The 14783-nt window shown below is 40.6% G+C and overlaps 3 protein-coding genes across 7 annotated transcripts in view; 2 read left to right on the top strand and 1 right to left on the bottom strand.

Moving 5' to 3' along the window:
• The first annotated feature begins 187 nt into the window (after nucleotides 1-187).
• Nucleotides 188-2810, top strand: tmem127 (transmembrane protein 127). The gene is made up of 3 exons (XM_005922756.3): nucleotides 188-936; nucleotides 1035-1199; nucleotides 1290-2810. Exons 1-3 carry the CDS (start codon nucleotides 699-701, stop codon nucleotides 1598-1600), a joined length of 714 nt encoding a protein of 237 aa, XP_005922818.1. The 5' UTR covers nucleotides 188-698; the 3' UTR covers nucleotides 1601-2810.
• A 1154-nt stretch (nucleotides 2811-3964) lies between these two features.
• gatd3al (glutamine amidotransferase class 1 domain containing 3A, like) lies at nucleotides 3965-8581 on the top strand. The gene is made up of 7 exons (XM_005922755.2): nucleotides 3965-4191; nucleotides 4274-4326; nucleotides 4411-4524; nucleotides 4615-4746; nucleotides 4876-4968; nucleotides 8073-8238; nucleotides 8343-8581. The coding sequence occupies exons 1-7, from the start codon at nucleotides 4075-4077 to the stop codon at nucleotides 8475-8477; spliced, it is 810 nt and encodes a 269-aa protein (XP_005922817.1). The 5' UTR covers nucleotides 3965-4074; the 3' UTR covers nucleotides 8478-8581.
• A 2197-nt stretch (nucleotides 8582-10778) lies between these two features.
• Nucleotides 10779-14783, bottom strand: part of igsf9b (immunoglobulin superfamily, member 9b) — a 29073-nt gene continuing 25068 nt past the window's right edge. For 4 of the 5 annotated variants that reach the window (XM_005922749.2, XM_005922750.2, XM_014333715.2 and 1 more), the window contains 3 exons: nucleotides 14492-14649; nucleotides 12443-12654; nucleotides 10779-12231 (listed from right to left, as the gene is read on the bottom strand). In XM_005922749.2, the coding sequence (XP_005922811.1) occupies nucleotides 12455-12654; nucleotides 14492-14649 (358 nt within the window). In that variant the 3' untranslated portion in view covers nucleotides 10779-12231; nucleotides 12443-12454. The remainder of the gene's footprint in view (nucleotides 12232-12442; nucleotides 12655-14491; nucleotides 14650-14783) is intronic. The other variant, XM_014333716.2, reaches the window with a different exon arrangement.

Here is a 14783-nt window from a genome sequence, read left to right as displayed (position 1 = left end):
ATAAATTTTTTGTCATCTCTTTTTATGATTTCCTATGAAGTATTCATACAGCCTCTAGGAGCTCATAGGAGCACGTTTATTTTGTTAATTTACAATGAGTGAGTTTAATAAAATAAAGACAAGAATGCCATAGGAGGAGTCGCCAGTAGGTGGGAGTACTGACTTTCACAGCTATCGAGACCGCGAAGAAGAAGAATGGTATGAACAAGGAAGTCAAGTGTTTTCGAGGAAGCCAGCGGACGTTTCCTTTTGTTTTGTCTTTGTTTTTTGTGTACCAAATCGATCGTTAATTTATTAGTGTTGTTAGCTATATTACTTTATAGACGTATGACTGTCGTGTCCGTCGCTGTTAAAGTTATTTTTTGTAACAAAGAAAAACTTGACGACATTTTGCGTTTACGAGAAGTTAGCTTTTCAGGCTAACAACAGAGCTAGCAGGCCTGAACGCCATCTGTCTATTGTGTTGCCGTCAGTTAGACACCTGCACTGCTTTTGATTAATCAGCTAGTTTTATGGTCTGTTTTAATTTGGAAACTGAGTGAACAAAGGAGCCGGGCCGCTGTCATCAGTCCAGAATTAGCTTTACCGGTTGTCGGTTTTGTGGCTTACTTGCTCGTTACTAGCGCAGTGCTGTCAGGTACACTGACAATAAAGGGAAAGCAACACTATACAACAGAGGACGAGGAAATCGGATTAGGATGTATGCCCCGCCGGGTTCTACTGTCCCTGGAGGCCGAAGGAGGAGAGGGGGCACCTCGTTGCCCAAGCAGCCGGAGCGGAGCCTTGTGTCGGCTCTTCCCGGAGCTCTGTCCATTACAGCGCTTTGTACAGCTCTGGCTGAGCCGGCTTGGCTCCGCGTCCACGGAGGAACCTGTCCGAGACAAGAGCTGGGGGTGTCAGATGTCCTGGGATACATTGACCCCAAGCTTCTGGATGGTGAGGCCCACACAAAAGCTCCGTTAAAAACCCACAGTAGCAATTAATCCCAGAGCTCACGTGTAATGCTCTGTGATGTGTCCGTCTGTTCCCATCAGATTACTGCGTGAACCCGCAGACCATCTTGCTGCTGAGAGTAATCGCTGCCTTTTGTTTCCTGGGAATCCTCTGCAGTCTGACTGCTTTTCTCTTGGATGTGTTTGGTCCCAAGCACCCTGCCCTGAAAATAACCCGCAGATATGCATTTGCACATATTCTCACAGGTAATAATCTTTTTTTCCCCTCATGCTGTCTAGAAAAAGACAATGTGTAAATTCAATGGTTTGTAACCGTCTCTTTCTGTCTCCCACCAGTGCTGCAGTGTGCCACAGTCATAGGTTTTTGCTACTGGGCCTCGGAGCTGATCTTGTCCCTACAGCAGCAGCACAAAAAGTACCACGGCTCTCTCATATACGTCACTTTTGCTATCAGCTTCTACCTGGTGGCGGGCGCGGGCGGAGCATCCATCCTCGCCACAGCTGCAAATCTCCTTCGTCACTACCCCACTGAGGAGGAAGAGCAGGCTTTAGAGCTGCTCTCGGAGATGGAGGACAGCAGTGAAACATTTCCTGCCGATTATGACATTGCCAATCAATTTCAACCGCCACCCGCATACACACCCTAATGCCACCAGACTCGCCTTGCTAACACCTTTCTCTCTCAGCACAGCTACTTAGCTTGATGGGCAAAGCCCCGCTCTTTATCAAATGGATATCTTTGCAAAAATACTGAGTAAACACAGCGTGTCAGTGCGCAGGTTCCTTGAATGACGGTGCTTGGGTGCATGAAAGCTTTCTTTAGTGGTGACAGAAATTTAGAAGCTAATTCTTACTTTCACCACTGGAGTTGTTGGTGAATTGCATGTAAATGGCTTTTAGGGATTTGGTTCTTACATGTAAAGAAAACTAAACTTGCTGGAAGTGCTCAACACGGCTCATGACAATTAATTGATGGAACAACCAGAGCTGGATTGTTTTTGTAGGATTTAGTTGAATGAGCGCTGTCGGCAGTTGTTTTGCTTTTGACCGGACGTGAGTGGAGCTTTGTTTGCGTTATGGTTTTAGTTTGACGTGCTTGCCATTTGTGTGAATTTCATTTTACCGACACCTTACAGATGCAGAAATACACTGACGAGATTCTTTGAACATCTTTATTTTATATAAGATATCAAATTGGACCTCATTTATTGTCTGTGCTGTCTTTTTGTAGTTTTTGCTTTGTTCTTCTTTTCACTAGTTAAGTCTTCGTTGTTCCCTTCTGTACTTGACATAAGAAAACTGTCAGAAATTGTGAGCCAGGTCTTTGGTGTTTTAAAACGAATCATGGTGTGTGTGTGTGTGTGAGAGTGTGTGTGTGTAAGAGAGTGTGTGTGTGTAAGAGAGTGTGTGTGTGTGTGGCAATTGAGAGAAAGTGAGAAACATGTTTGTATTGTTTCACAGTAAGGGTGACATTTAGTTTAAAAAACACCTCACAGCATCAGAAGTTGTTCATTATATTTCTTGTGTTTGCTTTTGAAAAAAAAAATTATTTGCACTTTGTGATTCCCACATGTGACCGTTTCAGTATGCATTTCCAGTGCATGAGTTCATTTGTGTGAAGACTTTAAACTTTGAGTCACAATCTCAACAAGAACATCTCCCACAGACAGAGGCTTGGACTTGTGACTGATGTTGTGATTCTTGTTGGTTGTGTATTGTTCTGTTGATTCCATAATTTTCTGCATTTGTCCCTCAAACTGTCACTATAACCCCCCTCCCTTCCTCAATTTGTAAATAATGATCATTTATACATTTAAAAAAGAAGTGATCATAATAAAGGAAACCTCATACTTTTGCCTCTCGCTCGTCATCTGTGAATTAACATTGTTTTAATGTGATTTCAGCAAATGCAGTCTGAAGGATCTGCATTGATCTAACAGTGTTGTGACTTTAACGTTCACGTCTGCCTGGGGTATTTCTGGTCTCATAGTCTAGAGACTGTAGACACAACATGGCATTAAAGAGAGTAAGAGTCTTAAGGTCTAATGGACTTTAGAGGGCGTATGGTACGCCTTTTACTGTGAAGAGTTCAGAAGTATGAAGCAGTTTAAAAGCTTGATCCATCCGTTTTCTTAACCACTTATCCATTTGAGGGTCGCAGTGAGACTGGAGCCTAGCAGAGAGAGGCAGGGTACGTCTAAGACATGTCGCAAGTCTGTTGTAGGGCTAACACAAAAAGACAGAAAGCCAATCACATTCACACAAATGAGTGATTCTGAATCACCATTCACCCTACCAAGAACAGAGAAACCCCATAGAAAAGCCCAATCCGACCGGGGGACTTGAACCCAGGATCTTTTTGCTGCAAAAAAAAAAAAAAAAGTTTTACTGGCAAAGACTGCAAGGCTTTTCCTGGATGCACAATGTGATCAATAAACAGTCTTTAAATAATGAGCTAGTGTAGAATAACGTATGTCATGAGGTTAAATTACAGACTGTCAAGTTCTGCCACACTTCATAAATCAGATTACCTTAGATTACTTTGAACTAGCTAAACGCAAAAGATTTAAACAATCCCTGTAATTGAATTGGGACAAAGGAGTAACTATAGAAAGCAGGAAAAAAAGGGCTCACTCAGGCATCACTTCGATTGTTGCCTTATATAAAAGACACTGTGACTGTTCTGCCAAAGTATATTTTAGCTACTCTAACATTTTTAGCGTCTGTTCTGCAAGTTCGCTCGTCTGCATCTGTCACCAAGAGTTAAACTATTAAAAGGTCAAGATACTGTTTGGGTTGAAGCACTACATGTTTACATTGCTCTTCAAAGCTGAAGTGTCACTCTGTGGCCAAATGACTTAATCAGATAAATAAACAAGGTATTAATAGGAAAGAGTGTTCATGAGGAGGAGAGTAAGTCAGTCAAGGCGAACAAGAGACGACTCTTCTCAGAAGACAGAGCTTACGTGGCAACGTCACTTAGCCCCACTCTACAGGTATATATACGGACAACCTCGTTGACATCAACACCACAACCATTAAAAGTCTCTACGTGGCTCGGTGGTAAAACTGTGAAGTCTTTTTTATTTTTCTTCTACAACAGTGAGATTGAAGCTAAATCATGCTGGCAACCAGGGCTTTGCTGTCAAAACAAACGCTGGCTGTTCTTTCTCGCCAGCCTGCCTGCTTTGTGCACCAGGGTGACTACGGCAACTGGGGAAATACTAACGTTGCAGTGGTAAGTGATGCAGATCAGTCTGGGAGAAAGGAGCAGATCCAGTGTGGGTGTAGTTGTGATTTGGTGAGTCCATGTGTTTCAGGTTTTCTCAGGATGTGGATGGTGGGACGGTACTGATGTCCATGAAGGGGTTTAGTGAGTATCACTCCTGCTGAGGTCAGGAAATGCACATGACTGAATTAACACAGGCAGATGGTAATGCACCCCTCTCGTCTTCAGCACCATGTACCACCTGAGCCGTAACGGCGCCCGCTTCCAGATGTTTGCTCCAAATCAACAGCAGATGCACGTGATTGACCACATGAGAAAGCAACCTGCCTCTGGAGAGAACCGGTGGGCCTCGAAGATGGGCGCAGTGGGCGTTTTGACTTTGTCTATGGTTACGTGGGTGCACTTTGTGATGAATTCTGTCCATCCCCGCAGGAACATGATGATGGAGGCAGCCCGCTTCAGTCACGGACAGGGAATGACACAAATGCAGGACCTGTCCAAGCTGGACGTCAACAGCTTCGATGCCGTCATCTTTCCAGGAGGCCATGGAATCATCAAGAATCTGTGAGGAGTGCTGACATGTGAAGAAATCACTCTGAGACCGGCTGGTGTAAAACAGAGTTAGGATTAGATACAACACAAGTTTGTATTACATTAAAAATGAACCACTAATTATTAGTTTTTACTCTTCAGATCATCTTTTATGAAGGACGGCAAAGACTGCAAGCTGCACGGCGACGTCGAAAGGGTTCTTAAGGATTTCCATCGTTCACGCAAGCCTATCGGGTGCGTATGATCTGAGCAATATTCACTCCTGCAGTACTGATGGAGAATTTGATAAATCATGAGGCCACTTTAAAGACCGCCAGTGAGTTCTGGCACGCTTTAAATCAGATTATGTTAGATTACTTTAAACTATTTAAAGATTTAAACAATCCCCGTAATGGAATTGGGACAATGGAGAGGCTGTAAAAAGGAAAACAGTCAGGCAGTGAATGCTGAGCTGCTGACTGAGAGACTTCATATTTATAGTGTGATTCTGTTAGTAGTTACTAATATGATCTCATTAGGTAAAAATGATCACATTGCATCCTTAAAATTTGTTAGTCATTTCATTTCCTGCGAGTAAAGCTTTGCACATGGAAATCTGACTTCTACTGTGGAACAGTGAAACTACAGAGAATAGTCAGTGTGTTAAAATAACAAACCCAGTCGAGAAGAAAAGCTGCATATAATTAAATAAGTGATTGAGAAGATTTACAAATCGTGTGCTAAAAGTTTCCTTATTGGCTCTCACTGATCAGAGCAGACAGCAGGACAAGCAGAGTCCTAAGCTGACATCGAGGAACATGAGGGCAGACAGACCACACAAATCCTACAGTTCAAAGCAGACAGGACAGTCTTGGTACTGACACTCCGGTGTTGTTCAAAAATAGTTTTGTTTTTTTTTTAAAAAAAGGAAAAAGAAAGAAAAAAAATCAGGATCACAATAATCTATGAAAATCTCCAGGTTCATGTAACCCCTCTTACTTTAGTGCTTTTTTTCACTTAATCCAGTGCTAATTTTTTAAATTAGCATTGGATTAACTTCATCCTGATCCGGATTCAAACTGTATGAGACGACCAAATCCCGATTGCGCCTGTTCTAAATGGGACTACATACATTATGACAGTGCAGGGTGCTGGCTGTGGCTTCTGGGTATTCTGAACTCACGTTTTAAATCATAAGATCATAATGAGCCTCATTTATGGAGAGAACAGATTTTTAAAGCTGGCTTTCCTACATGAATGTGTACTTACACTTTTTTTGACTGCTGCCCCTCAGATGATTGTGTCATTGCAGGCAGTCCTGATGTATGACAGGGCTGATTTTCTGGTTAGAGAAACCTTTTTTCCCACTTTACTGCAGTAAAACGTCTATACATAGCCTAATGTTTACCTCATCTACATGATCTCTCCAACTGTTGGTTTATTTGATCAATTTTAAACTTTTATTACATTTTCTTCACAAAATCCCCTTAAATTCACTCTTCTGTTGGGATTAGGATAATTCAGATTTTTTTTTTCTTTTTTGGATCAGTAACCCAATCGCACTAAAAAGTTTTGAACGAGGCTAGATTACGTAATGTAATCTGGTTACAGAATGCCTTTTTGTCTTTTGAAAACATCCGTTCAGACTGCTTCTGACCGGTTTGCGTTGGCACAAGGGCACTGATGAGGTGATGAGCAGTGGCTGCGCAGACAGGGAACAGGGTGCAGAAGGCCTGGTCAAAGGTCACAGGAGATGTGGGATTACAGGAATTAAAGAGTGGAGTTGGAGGCTGAGTAGGGTTAAAAAGTACTCTTGACCGCAACCCAAAGAGGACTAATCCTTTCCTACTGCCATTAATGTGTCCAGAGGAGTCGGAGCCATTACAGATTATTTAAAGACTAAAACAGCCATCATTTGTAGCCATTCTACCATCAAGAGCAAAGGCCTTCAAATGTTTTGCAAGCTGTGTAATTTGGGAGTGAGTATCACTGTCAAAGTGATGACATGTTTCTATTGCAGACGGGAGCCCTGCTGCCTCCATATAACACCCCCTCCATTGTTCTGTTTTGTCAGAGCTGTAATTGAGTCTTTAAATCTGAAAACGATCTGCCAACAAAACAAGCAAACCTATATTTAGAATCACGCCACCTTTCTTAAACCGAGAAGTGTCTGGGGGGCATAATGAGTACTCTGCAATGCGCATCTCCATCCATGGCACAAACCCTCCTGCTGCAGCTTCATGCAGAAAAAAAAACCTTAGCTTTTCAGTGCCACGATGTCTGACAGGCAGATCAAAAGGTGCAAAGAGGGGCGAGGAAATGTTCAATGTCTGTGAAGACTGCGGCTCGCAGGCAGCACTCTTAAAACTCAAATACCTGCGCAGTGCATTAGAAACTGCTCTCATTTCTCCTGAGAAATAACTGAACAGTGCTTCATGCATGTCTGTATTTAGCTTTGTTAACAGTATTTAAAAATGTGGGTAGAATAGAGAATGACGTATCCTGTCTGTTAGAGGTGGGCGGATCAATCGAAGTATCGATAGTATTGATACCAATGCTGGTATTGGAATCAGATTGAGTCTGGTAATAGGAATGATACTTTATTTCTGCCCTCTAAGTTTAGTATGTAGCCCAATGAATTGGATTGATGCATTATTAATGAAAACATCTATTAAATTAAAGAAAGGTTTATAAAAAATCTACACAAAATAAAAAACTTTTGGTTGTCATGGTTATTTTATTTATAGCCTTTAGCACATTTAAACAACTGAAGCTGATCCGAAGTGTTTCAGAGACAGGCACATTTACATCCCAGCTCTGAAACAAACCCAGTTTCAAAATACATGAGTTTTTTTGTCTTGACTAATAATTGTAGAAAGTAAAAATGACTGCGACTGTGTTTAGAATTTGCAAACTGATGATGTTTTATCTCATAAATCATGACACACTGCTCTCCCAAACATAAGCTGTCTTTATAAGTTCTCAGTATCAGTACTGCTGTCTGCAATGCTGGCCTTGTATTTTCCTGGCATCGGATGGATGTCAACATTTGTAGTATCACAAGGTACAGCTGCCTGTCATCGATTAAGAGTATGGGTATAAATTGCAGATTAAGTGATGGCAAACGTCCACTGAGCTTCTATTCCCTTTTTCCAAATTAAAACTTTGTTTTTGGGGGGCTTTAATTTGCTGTTAAATGATCATATTAATCCTAATCTAGCCACCAGTTTTGTGGTGTCACACCAAATCAGTGCTGCTCTGGGAGAGACTTTCTTTTCTCAGGACTCAGTCCCTCCTGTCTGGCTTACACCGGTAAGTCTCCGACCTCAGACAACTGTCCTCTCCTGCTCCTGTTTCAGACTCGCCAGCATGGCTCCTGTGCTGGCCTGCCGTGTGCTGCCGAGCATTGAGGTAACCATGGGTTACGAGCGAGACGACAACACCCGCTGGGGAAACTGGCCAAACACAAACATGGTGCAGGCTGTGAAGGGCATGGGTGCTCGCCACAACGTCCGTGAGCCATATATATCCTTTCCAAGGTTTCTGTTCAGTATTAATATCAGTGAAAAATATTCTCTTTGTCATTATCCTGAAATAACCTCTGATTTGACCTTAACCCTTTCCTTTACGAAGCCTATGTGGATGAGAAGAACAAAGTGGTTAGCACTCCATCCTTCATGTGGGAGACTGACTATCACTATCACTATATATTTGATGGTATTGGAAATATGGTCAAGCATGTCATGCGCATGTCAACCAAGTGAGGTGACATCTGGAGAAGAAATAGTGCTACTGCAAAATATACACCTGTGTACTGTGATGAATTCTTACCTGAAACAATAAAAAAATAGTTTAGTAAAACGGCAAATGCTGTGTGTTGTGTAATCTTGTTTGGTCAATATGAGAGCTAAGGATGGGGTTAAAGACAACGACTGAGAAATCCACTGCGCTTCCTCAAAATAACAAGTCAGAGTTTTAATAGCAAGTGTCCTCTTTTGGTACATTTGTGCTCTTAACTGCTGATTTGGGAGCATGAGAAAGCACCATCACAGCTACTTCCACCAACTTAACAGATAAACATCACATGGAGAAAATATTTAATGGTTTTAATCCCAAAAAGTGTAGGCAAAGTCTAATATTGCACAAATACCCCGACATTTTAAGTCCTTAAATCAAACTGTGATTCAGCTTTCTGCAGAACACTGCCTGCACTCACAATAGTTAGTCATGTAAAGAAAAGTAATCTTGGGAAAAACTGGGAACAAAGGTAAGTGGCAGTTAGTGTCTGTCAATCAAAGCACTTAGTTAACTGATCAGCAAGTGTGAGCTTCTCTGTAAATGCAGACATTGTGTCAGTTTGCTGGTTTGGAGTATTCGGGTGTGTGTTAAAATAATCCCACAGTGTTCCCAGGAGTGACATCCCAGCAAATTCACCCCAAGGTCAGACCACGCAATGCTGAGAAAAACTGGGAAAAACTGGGAAAAACCCAACAGCTACATCAGACTCTAGAGACCTCAGTTAGCTGATCTTAGTCAGTCGTTAATGTTAAAGCTTATAACAGTATAATTAGAAAAAGACTGAACAAGTAGTGGAGATGCCTGGCCATGTTTGTTAAAGAAAAAAACAAACATCAGCACAAACACCTCACACCATCTGGCAGGCACGGTGGGGAAGCGATAATGATTTGGCCACAGGACCTGGGCACTTTCTGTAAGACCTCCACAAAGTCATGCAGAAAACAATTACTTCATGCCATTGCTGCTTAAGATGGTTCTGCAAGCTGCAAGTAAGTAGAATCTAACAGAGCCTCTGAAATACTTTTAATATGAAAGATAAAGCTGACTTGACTTTGTGTCATTTTGAAAACAATGGCAGCCTCATACCTACAGGTTTGCTATAAACAAGCTTTGGTAACACTTTATAACATGGCCCATGACTAAAGGCGTAATTCCTCCGTATTTAAACAGAATATGAATTTATTTTACTTGAAATTACAATCTAATTACATTTACCTACAAATACTTAAAGGTAGGTGCGTTAGAATAGAGAGTAACAAGTCGTGTTTTTACAAGAAAAAGGAATAATTACACTGTAAGTAACTTTAAGTACTGCGTAATTTCAATTTAGTTTGTGGAACAACAAACAATATTTCCCCATACTACATTGTAATTACAAATGTGGATGTTATTTGTTTTTCCTTGTAAGGGAAAATCCTAATAATCCTAATAATTTGTACATCCTTTTCTATAAAACACGTGAAAGTTAGGCAAGATCACTTCATAATACGTCCCCCCCCCCCCCCCCCCCCCCCACACACACACACACAAGGATAGTGTACTTATAATATAGATGAGGAAATATAGTTTTTCTGCAAAATTGCCAAAAACTTGTACACAGTACTTAAAATGACTTACAATACAACTTGTGCCTCTTTTCCTGTCAAATATCCAAAATTTTAGATACACCTTTTAAATCACTTGTGCACTATTTAAATTCACTTACAATATAATCATTTTCTCTTTGCTGAAGGTGTTTTCCGTTATTGTAGTCTGTTTTTTACAACAACTTCCTGCTGATCTACAACTCTGCGCATATTCAAAAACAGACTCCAAACCTTTTTATTAACCCGGGTTTACACTGAATAGGTCCTGTTGATTTGTTTTCGCTGTTTTCGCTGTCTTTAAGGCATTGTAAACCTACACAGGGTTTTAATGCTGTTGTCTTATTAAGCACATTGATTTTACACATGTAATGTGCTATATCAATAAAATTGTTATTGCTATATAAATCTAAAATCTACTTAGATTATAATTATTTCAAATTTTTCTGTAAAAAAAAAAAAGAACTTGTAGTGTACCTACCTTCAACTACTTGTAGATAAATATAATTACATAATAATAATAATAATACTAATAATAAAGAAATTCCATTTAATTACAGGGGAATTAGACTCTTTAGAAGCCTTATTTTAGAGGGTTACCCAAGCTTTAATGAGAGGGACTATTGTGTTAACAGTGATCGGTGTTAAGTGTTTAGAAAAGAAAATCAGTCAACACTCTTTCAGTCTGATGCATTCTGAATAAAACAATTTATTCATTACAAACATATAAAAATGACAAAAAACAGCCAGGTGGTAAGATATAAAAATTTCCAGTTTATACAGAGCTTCCAAAGCCATCGTCAGAAATGCATTTTCATCTGGGTTAGGAAAGTAAATATAGTACAAATCCCAAACTATAGCTACAAAGATATTCTTTAGATCTCTGTTTGTCAGGTGATGTACAAAAGCGTCTTCTGTTCGGTAAAAAATAAACCAAAAACAAACAAAAAAACGGGCACAAAATTCATAACAGACTTCAAATACAGAATCAGAAGTCGATGAAATATTCACAGTGCTGCCTTCACATCGAGGATGTGAATTGTAAACATCGTTGCATATCGTAAGTCGCTTCAATAAATATACACAAATACTCAATGTGTGAGGAGAAGGTGTTCAATCAGTGTGAATCCTCCGGTTTTTGTTTGAATACATCCCGCCAGTCGAAACCTCTCCACTGTCATTCAGGGTGATGTGAATAAAATAAGGCAAAAATAAATTTCCCTGTGTATCTTATCAAGTGTTACAGTATCTGTTATTCATAAATCGCAGAGGTAAAGTCTGACTGACTCAGGTGGAGTAAAGAAGCGTTTTTCTTTGAAGAGGACTGTACACAATACAACATTCAATCATTCACAATAAACTATATATAAACATTTATACATTTTTAACAAATACAGGGGCAACATTTTAGGTGAACTGATTAATAAGAGCTCAATGGGAGGATGTTACTGGGACAGATAATATGTGGGACACATAATTTTAGGCAACCAAAGGGCGAGTCGTAGCAGGAAGTGAGCAAGTTCTTTTCAATTCTTGTAAAGGATCAGTAACACAAATTGCAGGAAGCCTTAGCATTATTTAAACTGCAAGTACTATTATTATTATTTAAGTACTTAGTCTTATTAAGTGGGAGTGGGAAGAAACTGTTTTTAGTGCTGTTTGATTGGTATCACAGGCGACATTAGAGACACAGACACTGCCCAAACATCCCCTTTTTTTTTACTAAAGGAGCGCCTTAAACAGTCCAAATACGTAGCAGGCTGTTGCTTTTATAAAGCAGGTCTTTCTGAGCTGTGGACTGTAAAAAAATTTTTAAGCCTCCCTAAACTTTTCATTCCTTTGGGCCTGATTGTCAAGATTACAAAATAAAACCTCAAACACAGCTGCACGCACTTTGTAAGAAAAATAAATAATTCCTTTTCAGCTTCATTATGCAAAGCACAATGGAACAACAAGACAAGAAAAAGAATACGCAATCCAAAAACAACCGAAGAGTTGCTGTCTTACATTTGATGAGCAATGTCCATTTTAAAAGAGGATTCACATAACAAAGCTCCAGTGAGGTGTGACTGTGTGGTGACCACAGCGCTGTCGTTAATTCATTAAAACTGCTATTTGATATCTCCCTTAGAGGTACCTGTGAAAGACAAAAACACAGGAGTTTAGCATTACACGAACCTTGAAGGGCCAGGTTACAGGAATTTAAATATAATCAGAACGTTTTAATCAAGCACAACTTCACTGCACATCAATGATATGAAAGCAGGCAAGAAGATGGTGCAAGCAAGGCGACCAGTGAGAGGTGGAGAAAGGAGGAAGAAGGCGAGAGGGCAGGCAGAATAACGGACCGAGTTAAGCTGCTAGAGCAGTGCTGAGCTGGAGTCAGAGTCTGAATCGTGGCCAGGGGTGACGCAGGGCTCACGGGAACAGATGGATTCCTGAGCACGCCTGTACTCTTCGTACTCCAGGCGGAGAGCGTTGAAACGTGCTTCACTTAGAGAGCGGCTGAACTGGCATCGAGGTGGATTGAAAACTGGCGGGCTGACTGAGGGAGACGGGCCTGGGGGGGTGGGTGAGGTGAGGCACAGGAAATGCATGGATGGGCATGTCATGGGACAAGCTCACAATAATCACAGCACGAGGGCACAGGATGAACACATGCAGCCATCACTGTAAGGCAGGATTCACATGGATATGCTGCTTCAGTGCTTGACGGTGGTTGTTTCCCAGCTGGCTCTTATAAACTTTGTTCTATTCACTTTTATTTAGATAGTGCCAATTCACAACAATAATCGCCTTAAGACGTTTTATATTGTAAGATAAAAACACTATAATAATTAGGGGTGGGTTTTTATAATCGATTTATCGATTAAAATCGATTCTGGCTTGGATAACGTAAAATCGATTCATTAAAATCCTGAATCGATTTTTTAATATTAATTTATTTTGCCCGAAATGCCAGAATCTCAGGTGAAAGATCACAAAATTTCAACAACCACCAAACAGCTAAGACAGTAAATGAGAGCAGGTACACGGCTTCTGCACAAAGACGTAAACACACAGCGCGGACCCACGGATCAGAATCGGTGAGATGTCGCCTTTCTCAGCTGACGGTCGGGGCTGAAAGCCGACAGCTCGCTGATTCTGATCCGCGCTGTGTGTTTACGCCCTTTTTGCGCTTATCATATGGCTGTTAGGTTTATCTCTCTCCAAACAATATTGACCGAACCAGCAGCAAAAGAAGATCCAAACTACACTTCACATAAACATCGTCATGAATTCCCTCTGACTTTTGCTGACTTTTCAGGATAAAAATCACACTTCATGCACAGCTCGCTCTCTCTCTCTCTCTTTTCTGCATTATTCGCTTGCTTGTTACGCACAAGTCTACCGTTGTTTACAGCCTGTTGGCCGACGTTTTTTTTTCCCTTTTACTTACTTCCGAAAAGTAAACCTAATTTCTGCCGTTCAATATTGAACAAATTTAAACTTTTTCAAATTAAGCAAAATGCAAAACGCTGTCTAATAAACCGCTGTAACTTCAGAGGTAATGTTCATGTGTTGATTAATGGTTTTCTTTCGTTTTTGATGTACTGCAGATTATTTTTATAAAATCCCAGGCCAGGAAAATCACCTTCATGTTTTTCTGTGTTTTATCTTCAGCTACTTTGACACAAAGGCCTCTGCTGTGATGCTCACACCTTTGATAAAGTCTTGCGTGTGTCAGCTTCCTTTTTATTGATACAAAAATATGTAAATGTTCTGATTTGTATTATTTTTTTTTTTCCTGTTTTCCTTTCTTCGATTCGAATCGAATCGAATTAAATCGAATCGTGGATCGAATCGATTCGGGACCTTGTGAATCGGAATTGAATCGATTCTAGAAATCAGTGACGATACCCAGCCCTAATAATAATAGAGAGAAACCCCAAAAATCTCATGACCCCTGTGAAAAACTACTTGGCAACAGTGGGAAAGAAAAACTCCCTTTTAACAGGAAGAAACCTCCACCTGGCTGAGTCATCTGCCACAAGTGGTTGCAGGTGAGGTTAATTATTCAATACAATGATGGACTTCTTCTTTTCGTTGACGATGAACTGCACAAACGGCCACATCGCTCTCTCAGGATATTTTCCTAACACGATTTCTGGAAAATCTGAATAAATGCGATGTGACGCCTGCACTGGCATTTCAAAAGCAAAGCAATGGATCCATAATTAGTTTGGCAACATGTGATGTCACCAGATTTAATGTAACTAGCAAATTAGTCGGGGTAATATCAAAGTGCAAAAAGTGAGAGCACCGAAGCATGAAACACATCCGTGTGAATCCTGCCTAAGCATTTCACTCATAAGGAAACATGCAACATAAAGAAGAAAAGTAACAGAAATAGTCACCTTTGAACCGCTGATCCTGGAGGCCACCGGCTTGATCCCGACTGCCTCTCTGTAAACCTGTTTGTGACTGATCAAACTTTGTGGCCTCCAGGACCTCAGAGTCCACACAGGCATCAGCAGAGTCCCACTCATAACTCTCATCTACTGATGTGTTCCTTCTAGACACACAAAACAAGGTGGTAAGAATAAAAGCAATTACCAACAAGTAAAATGACAATATTAATGTTATTTTGGCAACAGAAAGAAGTCCTTCAGCCGTGAGGACGCTCCAGTTTGTTTTGCTTTTTCAGGT

The sequence above is a fragment of the Haplochromis burtoni genome, unplaced genomic scaffold (genome assembly GCF_018398535.1).
Source record: "Haplochromis burtoni strain Fernald_Lab_line unplaced genomic scaffold, NCSU_Asbu1 Contig_62, whole genome shotgun sequence".
NCBI lineage: Eukaryota > Metazoa > Chordata > Actinopteri > Cichliformes > Cichlidae > Haplochromis > Haplochromis burtoni.
This window is presented reverse-complemented; position numbering and strand designations above follow the sequence as displayed.

Coding starts and splice junctions, on each gene's coding strand:
- tmem127 (XM_005922756.3), top strand. CDS start 699: ATGTATGCCCCGCCGGGTTCTACTGTCCCTGGAGGCCGAAGGAGGAGA. Junction 937..1,034: donor TGACCCCAAGCTTCTGGATG/GTGAGGCCCACA, acceptor TGTTCCCATCAG/ATTACTGCGTGAACCCGCAG. Junction 1,200..1,289: donor ATTTGCACATATTCTCACAG/GTAATAATCTTT, acceptor GTCTCCCACCAG/TGCTGCAGTGTGCCACAGTC.
- gatd3al (XM_005922755.2), top strand. CDS start 4,075: ATGCTGGCAACCAGGGCTTTGCTGTCAAAACAAACGCTGGCTGTTCTT. Junction 4,192..4,273: donor GAAATACTAACGTTGCAGTG/GTAAGTGATGCA, acceptor CATGTGTTTCAG/GTTTTCTCAGGATGTGGATG. Junction 4,327..4,410: donor GATGTCCATGAAGGGGTTTA/GTGAGTATCACT, acceptor TCTCGTCTTCAG/CACCATGTACCACCTGAGCC.